This window comes from Contarinia nasturtii, unplaced genomic scaffold (assembly GCF_009176525.2).
Source record: "Contarinia nasturtii isolate CC-2019 unplaced genomic scaffold, AAFC_CNas_1.1 Cnas_scaffold_5901, whole genome shotgun sequence".
Taxonomy (NCBI): Eukaryota; Metazoa; Arthropoda; class Insecta; order Diptera; family Cecidomyiidae; genus Contarinia; species Contarinia nasturtii.
The window spans coordinates 1-11,169 of record NW_022203168.1 but is presented as its reverse complement, the minus strand read 5'-3'; the positions used below and the strand labels follow the sequence as shown (position 1 = coordinate 11,169).

The following is an 11,169-nucleotide window of genomic DNA, read 5'->3' as shown; positions in this document are numbered from 1 at the left end:
TGGTCAACGATTTTCGACGCCAGAAGAAGCAGTTGATGCGTTCAAAACACACGTTTTGGAGATATCGGTTTCGGAGTGGCATGAATGCTACGGAAAGTGGTTCGAGCGTATGCAAAAGTGTATCGACCATCATGGCGAAAACTTTGAAAAACAATAAAGCCATTTTTGATAAAAAACGATTGCGTTGTATATGCTTTTCTAGAAATATATGGAGCAGCCTACGTAAGTGCCCTATAGTACAGGTACTGTACGAAGACATTTGTCAATAGGCGCACACTTCTCACTGATCCCTGAAAAAATCATTTTTGAGAAATACCGGACGAAATTTGACCGAGAACCTAACACGTTAACTAAATTCCTTTCATATATTATCAATATTATAATCAAGCGGACGGCAGTTCGTGCGAGTGACGAAACCACCTCAGTGTGTTGAAAAGTCGACTTGCTATATATACACGTAATTTCCAAATTCTAACCTGGAAGGCCTTTAGCCGCGTATGGTTACTCAGCCATAGACTAGTGGTTAGCGTGCCAGGTTTGTGAGCGTGAGGACACGAGTTCGATTCTCGGTCAAAATTCGTCCGGTATTTTTCCACCGTGATTCGCTCAGGAATCATCGGTGGTTTAATGAAGGGAAGTTTGAAAGAAGTCTGATACTTGTGGAGTGCTTCGGAGGGCACTTAAAGCCGTCGGTCCCGTGTGTGTGCACAACGAAGATATAGGTTCAGCACAGACACACGTAAAATAGAGTGCCTTCGCGTTAGGTTGGTGTCTTGGATGATCCACGACATCTACCGTGAAAAGGTAGTACTGAACTACTGGTCAATATACCGGTAAATCAGTGGTCAGTAAATCAGTCTCTATTGAAAAGAGAATCCAGTGCCATCTGGAGTTTGGCATAAATCGGGCGTATTGCAATAGGTTAAAAGACCTGAGCAACGAGGAACTATGGATATTGCTGGATAGCAGACATAGTACACTCCCTGATCTAATCCAATAATCCAATGGTTGGAAAGCCCTTGGGCCATAGATCAAGAAAAAATATAAAAGTTCGAAAATCGGTCCACCTGTCTTTAAAATATGGTCCTTTCAAGAAAAGGGTCAAAATTCAGTTTTATGCCCATAGATGGCACAGCAGAAAACATTTGTTACACAAAAATAACAATGTTACACAAAAGTGACAAATTTTACACACGCGTGTGACAAATTTTACACAAAAGTGACAAACTTTACACAAAAGTGACACTTTTTACATGACAAATGTTACACAATAGTGACAAATTTTACACACGCGTGTGACAAATGTTACACAAAAATGACAAATTTTACACAAAAGTGACAAATTTTACACAAAGTATCAAATTAGCAAAATAAATAAAATGGTTGGATTGGTAATCTGTGTAAAATGCAAATAACGATTTTTTCAAAAAAAAATATTTCACATTTTTGAGTTTGAATTCCCGTTTTTATTTTTATTTAATTTAACTTAACTAAAAAACTTAAAATTCAAAACACACGAGAGTAGTAAAATAAAATGTGAACTGGACCAGTTTAATTGCGACAACACCATCCGCCATTTTAATTTTATTATTGGTTTAGTTCGATTGATTCGTATGCAGTGCGACGAATTTTCTAGAAAATATTTTTCTTTCATTTTCATAATTTCGTTGTTTTCAAATTGTTCCCCCGCCAGGGATATATCAATGAAATTCAATTCAAACTTGAAAATCTGTCGAAACATTTACTTAATTTTTTCCCTCCTTCATTTCGTTGCTCAAATTGTTCCCCCGCCAGAGCTATTAATGAAATTCATTCAAAACTTGAAGAAATACCGAAACAAAATAATCAAATCGAGACTATCACAAAAATCATGCGCATTGTCTAGCGAGCGCCAAAAAACATCATCTTACACTTTTCTCTGTTCTCTTACTTCATACGAAATTCCTATTACGAAAGAACAACAACAATTGTATGGCTGAACTCAACGGCAGCAGCATAAAAGACTACTACTACTACAAGCTCAAACAACGTTGTCGATCGTATATTACATGCTTCTACTGACTCGCCAGCAGAAATGATGCGTGTGTAGTAGTTGACTTTCATAAAGTTGCTGTTTGAGTGTAGCCATACAACTGCTGTTGTTCTATCGTATGAAAAATGTAAAAATATTTTTTTTTGAAAAAATCGTTATTTGCATTTTACCAAGATTACCAATCCAACCATTTTATTTATTTTGCTAATTTGATACTTTGTGTAAAATGTGTCACTAATGTGTAAAATTTGTCATTTTTGTGTAAAATTTGTCATTTTTGTGTAACATTTGTCAAAATTTGTGTAACATTTGTCACACGCGTGGGTAAAATTTGTCACTTTTGTGTAACATTTGTCATGTAAAAAGTGTCACTTTTGTGTAAAATTTGTCATGTAAAATTTGTCATCTTTGTGTAAAACTTGTCACTTTTGTGTAAAATTTGTCATTTTTGTGTAAAAATTGTCACACGCGTGTATAAAATTTGTCACTTTTGTGTAACATTTGTCATTTTTGAGTAACATTTGCCGGCTGCCTAGATGGCACTAAATGAGTTCGTTGACACCTAAAACATCGATATTCTGATTCTAGAGCTCAATACCTTTCCAACGATACCTCAAACGTCAAAATCGATCAATCCGTTCGAAAAATTTATTATTTTAAAAATTTCATATGAATTTCTATGAAAAATCAAAATGTCTGTGTGTCTATGCGCAATTTTGCGTACTTGTTTCTGATCTTTTTGAAACTTTCTGTGATTAAAGTATACAAAAAACTAAGTATTTTGGTCCGGCACTTTTCGATATGGCCATGGCCGGCCTCTAAAAGTCACTTTTCGACTTTTTTTCCTATGGTCACCGAAGCGCCATGACTTGACACGCCCCAGACATATGCATATCATTGGAAAGGTCTTGAAGTGAGCTATCGAATGGAGTCATTTGCGGTCCAAAAATTTCAATTTGGAGTGGCCGAATTGGCCAAAAACCAAAAAGTTACCGTTTGGCCGGACACATAATGGTCATTAGCTCGAATACTAGCCTTTCATGGTCACTTGAAAATTTCACCGATTTTTAGGCCCAAGTCGCATCACTTATATCCCTAAAAATTCTTGTCTTCACGATATGGCCTTTGATAGTGCGAATATGGCCAGAAATGACAAAAAAATTTATTTTTAACATTTGAAGTATTTTATGGGCCAAAATGTACTCCAATGAATCTTTAAATATGCTCTGTGACTAGCCAAACAAAATTGAACAAAATATCGACCGTTTTGGATGGCTATTCCACCGAAAATCGGCCAAATGAACCAAAATGTCCGGGGGGTACATATGCATATCATTGGAATGGTTTTCAAGTGAGCTATCGAATGAAGCCATTTGCGGTCCAAAAACGGCCATTTGCGGTTCAATTTGGAGTGGCCAAATTGGCCAAAAACCAATAAGTTACCGTTCGGCCGGACACATGACGTACATTATCTCGAAAACAAACTCAAGGATTTTTTTGAAAATTTCACCGATTTTAGGCCCAAGTCTAAGCTATAATATGCAGCATAGCTCATATCCCAGAAAATTCTTGTTTTCAAGATATGACCTTCGGTAGTGCGAATATGGTATGTATAAATTTGGTCCAAAAATAACAAAAAAAAAAAAATTCAAATTCATGTGTCTTGAATCTTTAACTTGGAAAATAGCGCTTACAAAACTATTGATATCAAATAAAAAACCTCTATCAACGTGAAGAACGAGTAACGAAACCAAAATTTGAAACACAACATTTCTGATATCAATTTTGTGACAAAAATAGTTGGTAGATATATTTTCTGTGTACTGTGAATATAAACTTAATATACATTTGTAAATTCGGAACGTTGCTTCATTGCATCAGTATGAACTCAAAGTAAAAAGAACAGAATTTCTGCAACGTTTCGATTATACAAATGTATATTAAGTTTATATTCACAGTACACAGAAAATATATCTACCAACTATTTTCGTCACAAAATTGATATCAGAAATTTTGTGTTTCAAATTTTGGTTTCGTCACTCGTTCTTCACCTTGATAGAGGTTTTTTATTTGATTATTATTTACTGGAATATTACCAAAAAAATTTCAAAATGTACAGATATATTGTATATATAAAATAAATATTTATTTAAATGAACCGTTAGGCGAAGGAACGCAGTCATTATTATTATTAATATTATTCCTTTCCTCATATATCCACTACAGTACCAAATCACAATTTTCGAGCAATCCAACCCTATTTTTTTACTCTCTAATGGTTCTTGATAATATAAAAGTTCACACAGACTAGTCTAATCTATATGATTAGAACTATTAATATTGTTCCTTAAAAAAATAATTTATTCCTTTGTTTGTTTGTTGATTTCAATGACGTTTGCGTGCATAAGTAGTAATTAGCCATTAGATTGGCGAAACAATTTTTTCATGATTACATTTATCATATACAGATCGATATATGACTGATATATTTCTGGACATAGAGTTCAGCCGAGTTCAGTTTTTTCTTATTCTAACTGCCGTCCGCTGTGATCAACAATCGAATAAAAAAAATTGATTTATTAAATACAATTTAAGGAACAATGTTAATCATTAAGTCTGTCTTTAGAGTGAACTTCCGTATTATCTAATCGATAATATAAATGTTGTAACCTACTCCCATTCATGTTTCTCTTGTTCGAAAGCACGTTTGCGTTCCTCCAACTCACGAATTTGCATTTCTAATGCCTAAAACGTACAATAAAAAAGACGAAAAAAATTATTAGTATAAAAATGTTGAAATTTTTGGGCTTTCAAAAAGTCAAAGCACGATGTTGGAAAGCAACGTTAATAGCCAAAGCAAAAATGGTATAAATTTGAGTAACTTTAACCATAGACAGTACAAATTTGAGTCACACAGAGGACCATAGTGAAATTGCTGCGTTGCCCATCCGTCATTATAGTTGTGCTTTACAAAATTTTCTTGAGTTTTTCTCACTTAATAATTTATTACCTTCTTGCGTTCTTCGTGTCGTCGTGTCAGTTCGGCTTCGGAATCCTTGAGTTTTTGTTTTTTCTCTTTGACTTTCATTTCGAATACTTGTTCCATTTCAGCTTCCATTTTTTTCATCTTCATGTCATGCTCACGTTTCTCTTCTTCCATTTGAGCCAAAGGATTCCTGAATGCAAACAAAAGAAAATCATTTATAATATTTTGCACACGAGAAATTTATAACAGTAAATTCATTCTCGAATTCATTTTTACTGCAAGATAAAAGGAACGTGCCACAAATACAATATTTTTTTGTTACATTGAGTGTCAAACAAAAGATAGTGTGCTTAGCCGCTTTATGTATATGTAAAAAGAATTCAATGTATGATTTCAACATATTTTTTTCAGATAAAAATGAGTTTTATGTTATATTTTATAGCTTAAGATACGTAGCATTCATATTTTATTATTTTTGCGTTATATGAATATGTAACTCAATTATATTGGAGCTTCAATGACATTACATTCATAATCATGAATAAGAAAAAAACAATTCTTAGTTGAATTGACATTGCGGAGACGTTTTATGCAATCGCAACATTATGTTGGCGTTTTGTGTTCCAATCAAACTTTTTCATTATATTTTTCTTACATACACATTTTGACAATTGACTTCAAGCGGGTGATAAGCCAATAGAACAACAAAAATAAACCGAACAAACAAAACACGAGTTGTGAACAAGTAAAAAAACAAAAAAAAACATATATACATATGTTTCATTATCTCACGATACATTTGGATTAAAAGTGTTGATTCGCCTATCAACAGGCGATTTATTCTTTTATTTATTTAAAAAAAATATATATCAATTAACATTTTTCATTTTTGTGTCTGGAGATGGGAGAAGAAAAATTAGAAAAAAGTAAATTGACTCACAAAACACACTTACCACACAGTCATAAACGAGTTCATAACACCTTGATTGCATAAACTGGGATTTAAGGTTTTCCATTTATTAATTTTGGTGAAAAAATCGATTTGGACAGTAACTATTTCAAATTTGTTAACTAACGTAATTAAAAAAAGAGACAAAAGTGGCAACAGCATATAACAGATGCTGACAAATACTTGAGATTTGGTAGTAGTGAATATGGTGTACGTACACGTCGTACACACAACAGCATCAGAGCAACGTCACAGCGACAGCATGGTGATGCGAATGTACGGACATACGAGAAGTAACAACAACATAAGGTAAACGATTTGAATGTTTTAGTGTGACTGTGACAACAGCCCATATGGTGTCAAACCATTCCCAGTGTCAGAACTAAAATTGTTGCGCTAAGAAGCTAGAATTTAATTTTTTAGTTTTTGCACTAGGAATCGTTCACAAACCGACCAAGCAATACCAGAATCCGGAATATATGAATATTTTGAGAGTGAACAGTTGAAACGGAATGTAGAAAAGATGACATAAATCTAAATGTTTACTCGACCCGAAAACAAATCAAAGAAACCGAAAATGGGAGATAATAAACAAAAACGATCATCGTTTACACATTTTACTTGTGTTAAAATTACCAATCCAACTATTCAAGAGAATTATGCGATATTAAAAGTATTGATTTTCAGCATTGAATTCTAGTTATAATTTAACTATTGTGTTTTGCATATTTAACAGGATAGCATACTGAGCAATGAGAAGATAAAAAATGTCCCAGAAGCGGTTTTCATGAGACAAAAAAGACTTCATATAACATTCGGGATGATGCTCAAAAATCACGATCAATGTGCATGGATTGGAAATAATGAATGAAAACTCGAATAGGGCACGAGTAGTCTATGCAAAAATTGAATCAGAAGCTCTACAAAAGTTGCCGTTGGCATTACCAGAGCATTCATGGATGCAGGTTGAATAAAAGGATCGGTTAGTTTTTTTATGTATTGCATTTTGTTCATCGTGAAATGAAGATTAATTCTATAGTATCGAATTTGTATCGATCAGTTTTCCAATTTGCCCCAACTACGAACCGGTCCGCAATCGTGTTCTTTCCGGCACAAATTAAATGAATCTTTTCCTCGGCCGTCCTTCTACGAGTTATTAACGCTTTGTGAGTAAGTATCGTTTGCAATTACATCATTATTATTTTTATTATCATTCATTGTAGACTGATATTGATATATTTATTAATGATGAATTATTTTGTGTTTCTTATCTTTTTTCTGATTGATAGTTGCCTTGGCAACCAGTACTATTCCACAGTAAGTATTTTGTTTTTTTTTCTCTTTTCACAGTAATCAACGATATCAACAGTACTACTACTGCTACTACCAAATCTCAAATTTAAATAATGTTGTGGTGGTCATTGATTTTGCCAGAGTAATGAAACGACAACAACAATAACACGCATTTTTTGTTGGCGAAATTTCCACTCCAGATCGTCACGACATTGGTGTTTTTAGTAAGATATACAGAATCAGTACGTAATGCGTAAAACCATAGAACAAAAAATGAGTAAAAATAATACTCGCAATCAAGAGAAAAAGTGAAAATAAAAGTCAATCATAAAATGAGTGAAAATAAAAGGCAAACACAATTTATGATCGATTTTTATTTTCACTTTTTATCTTGATTGAGTATTATTTTCATAGCATTATGATTGAGGTTTTTTTCAAATTTCTACCATTTTCTACTTTTATTCTAAGCGGTTCATTTCTCATTCATTTTAAATAATATTAACTTCTCATAGGTAAAAGCCAAAGCAAAAATAATTATTATTATATAGGCAGAAATCAATAAATAAAATAATAATAAACGAAAGATATAATAAATGTTATTTATAATATTTATTTTACTCACTTGTTGCTTAGGCGTGAATTTTTGCCGTCTGTTCCGAGACCGGCTAATTTGCGACAACGATAATTTTCATAGTGAACATTATTTGTGACATCCTTCAAATCTTGCAAATGTGTCCGTATGATCATGTTACGCAGTGCAATAAAGTCACAATGATCTAAATTCTCCACTAAAATGACGATTTTTAATGAATGTATCTTCTACGGACGAATGCATTTTATGTTTGTTACCTTCGGCAGTGCCCCAAGGATATCTGCGTCCACGAACCTTGCGACCATCAATTTCTACGACTGTGTTGGCCCCAACAATTGCGAATGGAACTCGGCTTCGGAGCTGTTTCAAAACTTTGGCCTCTTCTTCATCTTCGAGTGGTTCGGGAAAATCGTAGATTTTAATTTTGTGCTGAGCAATTTCATTCAAAATCTGTATAAACGGAAATAAAGTTTTAATAATTATTATATCCTTTTCAATAATTTTAAGAACTTAATTAGTGTTGGGCCCCCTTGATTTTTAGTCACTTACCTGTTTTTTGAATAATTGTACCTCTTCGGGTGTCATGGTATCAGCTTTTGCAATAACTGGTATGATGTTGACTTTATCGCAAAGTCTTTGCATGAATTCAACATCAAGTGGTTTCAAGCCATGGCCTGATGGAGCAATAAAATAGAGACAACTATGAACACGATTATCACTTAATGCTTTACGGTGAACACGCGATTCAGCAGTAAGGAATTCTTCGTATTTTGCTTCAACAAAGTCGATAATTGGAACCCAGCAATTACTGTTGTCAACCGCATCACCAAAACCGGGTGTATCAACAACGGTCAATGTTAAATTGACTCCATTTTCTTTTAATAAAACTTTGGTCGTTTCAACAGCTACCGTTTTTTTAATACGATGTGATGGTCCCGGATGCTGATCTTGATTATAAATATCGGCCAGAAACATTGAATTAATCAATGTTGATTTGCCTAAAAAAATGCAATTAAATTCAATTCATTCTTATTTGACAAAGATTTGGTTTACATGAAATAATTAGATTCATTTCTATTCATTTTTGTAAGCTAATGGATAAATCAAAAATTTCATTTTTGTGTTGTGCAATAGGTTAGGTCAATGGAAAACAAAAGAACCTGCTGTGCAGAAGTTATTCGATATTTCTTCCTCCTTTTTTCAATTCAATTTACTAATTTCGAAAACACATAAATTAGCCGTTCAAAACTACAATAAACCCGATGACTATGGAAACATGGCAAGCGATTACAAAATATAATAATATACTCTAAATTACAATTTAGAGAAACAACAAAAAAAGAATAAATATTAGGAAAATTAAAAAGAAAACATAATTATTTTCATGTAAACCAATCTTTCAGGCTCTGGTAAGGATATCTAATCCAGGTTCTTTTAGCAAAGAACCTTCAGAATCCAAAACTAGATGTGATAGTAACCTAAACCGCTTTCGCCCACAACCATCAATGTAAATTCAAAACCTCGTTTCACTGCCTTTCGATACACTTGATTTGGCAAATTTGCAAAACCAACGTAACCATCAAGCTCCTTTGGCTTTGGTCGACTTATAGCCTGTTGTTGTTGTTGTAATTGTTTTTCTTTATCTAGGCGATCACTAACAATTTTATTCGAGTCCTGGTGATTGTTTTCGATGTTTTTATGATTATAAGCATCCTTTAAGCTGATAGTGTTAATGCTGTTTATGACATTGTTCATTGCCGTTGTTGGTGTGTTCGCATTCGAATGATTATTAACGATTATTGTTGAATTCTTTTCCAATGTTGGTGTTCCATTACCATTTATCTAATTTAAACGAAAAAAAAAATTGAATATTGCAAATGAATTGGGCATTTGGGCTGATTCAGTAATAAATTGCATAAAAAGATTTCAAAAGGATGAAAAATTTGAAAAATTGAAGCATAGATAAGAATATATTTTTTCTATATCATCATGCCAACAATGATGGTGTATATAATAAAATTAAATGCCAGACAAAATCTTTTGAATGTTTCAATTTCAGAAATGGAAACCGTGTCATACTTGCGAACTCAATGATGAATTTACATGATTATTGTGTGGTGGATTCGGTGGGGGTTCCATTGGACTGTGCTGAGATTGCGATTCTGATTTGAAAAACATTTCACGTTTCGATTGTAACTGAAAAAATATCGTATTTTACGGAGAGAAAAAAGAAGGAGAAAACAAAAGAAAGAAAATGATAATGAAAATTAATCGTTATTATTATCTTGTGAAAGTATTTTATCTTTTTCCGTATATTTTAACGTTAAAAAATGTAAGATCTGAGCCATAATTTGCTCATAACAGTGTGAAATGGAACGTTATATGCAAGTTTCTAATAAATGGATTCCAGTGGAAAAAAGTATGATGTAATTTTGTTTGTGATTCACTATTTTTGATGCATTTTCAGCTCACTTGAGTTGTGACACAAATTTTACTGTTTATTCAAGGTGATTGAAGCACTCGATAAAGAAGATCGTCAGTTCTTCTTGCGATATGATCGTAGATAGTTTTTTTTTTTGCAAATAGCACATCACAAATACGATAACCAATCTCGCAAATTGGCATGAAATTCGACTTGAGTGCGATTGGATATAAGAGGAAATAATAATAATAATGATAATTAAAATATCGATCGAAATCGTATTATTAATTTATCGATACCAAGTCGATTGTGCACAACAAATGTTAAGGCAAATGATTCGGTACCATGGCTACTTCTGTTTCGAAGATCGGCATTTTGGGCCATGGTCATTGCACACGCATGCCAAAATAATTGCTTCTTTGTACTACTTTCATGGCTACCAACGTACGTTCATGAAGGTTTTCCACAAGCAAAGGTATGTTATTATGGTTTTTTACTGACTCCGTTAAAAAAAAAAAAAACTCCATTTAGTCTAACCATGATTAACATTTTTTAGTAGTTTGTCTATTTTTCATGTTTTTTACTCTTCATGCAAATTGAAGACCGCCTTTGTTTCATTTTTACACCAATGAAAAGTAATAAAATCTGTTTATGTGTTTCCAGGGTTGGGTTGTGAATATGGTTCCATGGTTGGCGCTGCCGCCATGCATATTTTAGGCAAATATATAACCGATTATCTAATAGCACGCGATTGGCCGGTGACGAGAGTGCGAAAAATTCTACAAAGCTGCTGTTTCATGTTCCAAAATTCGTGATTCCGGCAATTTTAAATGTTTTGCTATTTGAATGGCCAAACCATAATGTTTGCGAAACACCAATCGATCCAACACAACAT

At 33.3% G+C, this 11,169-nt stretch overlaps 1 protein-coding gene and 1 long non-coding RNA gene across 5 annotated transcripts; one reads left to right on the top strand and one right to left on the bottom strand.

Moving 5' to 3' along the window:
• Nucleotides 1-4,234: 4,234 nt before the first annotated feature.
• Nucleotides 4,235-10,492, bottom strand: LOC116351634 (septin-7). Of its 3 annotated transcripts, none has more exons than XM_031783768.1 (8): nt 9,932-10,472; nt 9,331-9,694; nt 8,402-8,850; nt 8,110-8,302; nt 7,883-8,048; nt 5,972-6,013; nt 5,043-5,208; nt 4,235-4,777 (listed from the first exon to the last, which is right to left on the bottom strand). In XM_031783768.1, exons 1-8 carry the CDS (start codon nt 10,028-10,030, stop codon nt 4,703-4,705), a joined length of 1,554 nt encoding a protein of 517 aa, XP_031639628.1. In that variant the 5' UTR covers nt 10,031-10,472; the 3' UTR covers nt 4,235-4,702. The 3 variants fall into 3 exon arrangements, with proteins under 3 accessions (XP_031639628.1, XP_031639631.1, XP_031639630.1); XM_031783770.1 differs by having other exon boundaries at nt 4,703-4,777; nt 9,956-10,492; XM_031783771.1 differs by lacking the exon at nt 5,972-6,013 and having other exon boundaries at nt 4,239-4,777; nt 9,932-10,459.
• Nucleotides 5,920-7,607, top strand: LOC116351635. Of its 2 annotated transcripts, XR_004202180.1 has the most exons (5): nt 5,920-6,276; nt 6,403-6,640; nt 6,704-6,949; nt 7,028-7,137; nt 7,257-7,607. It is a non-coding gene; the product is annotated as an uncharacterized LOC116351635 (long non-coding RNA). The 2 variants fall into 2 exon arrangements; XR_004202179.1 differs by having other exon boundaries at nt 5,920-6,640.
• Nucleotides 10,493-11,169: the final 677 nt, after the last annotated feature.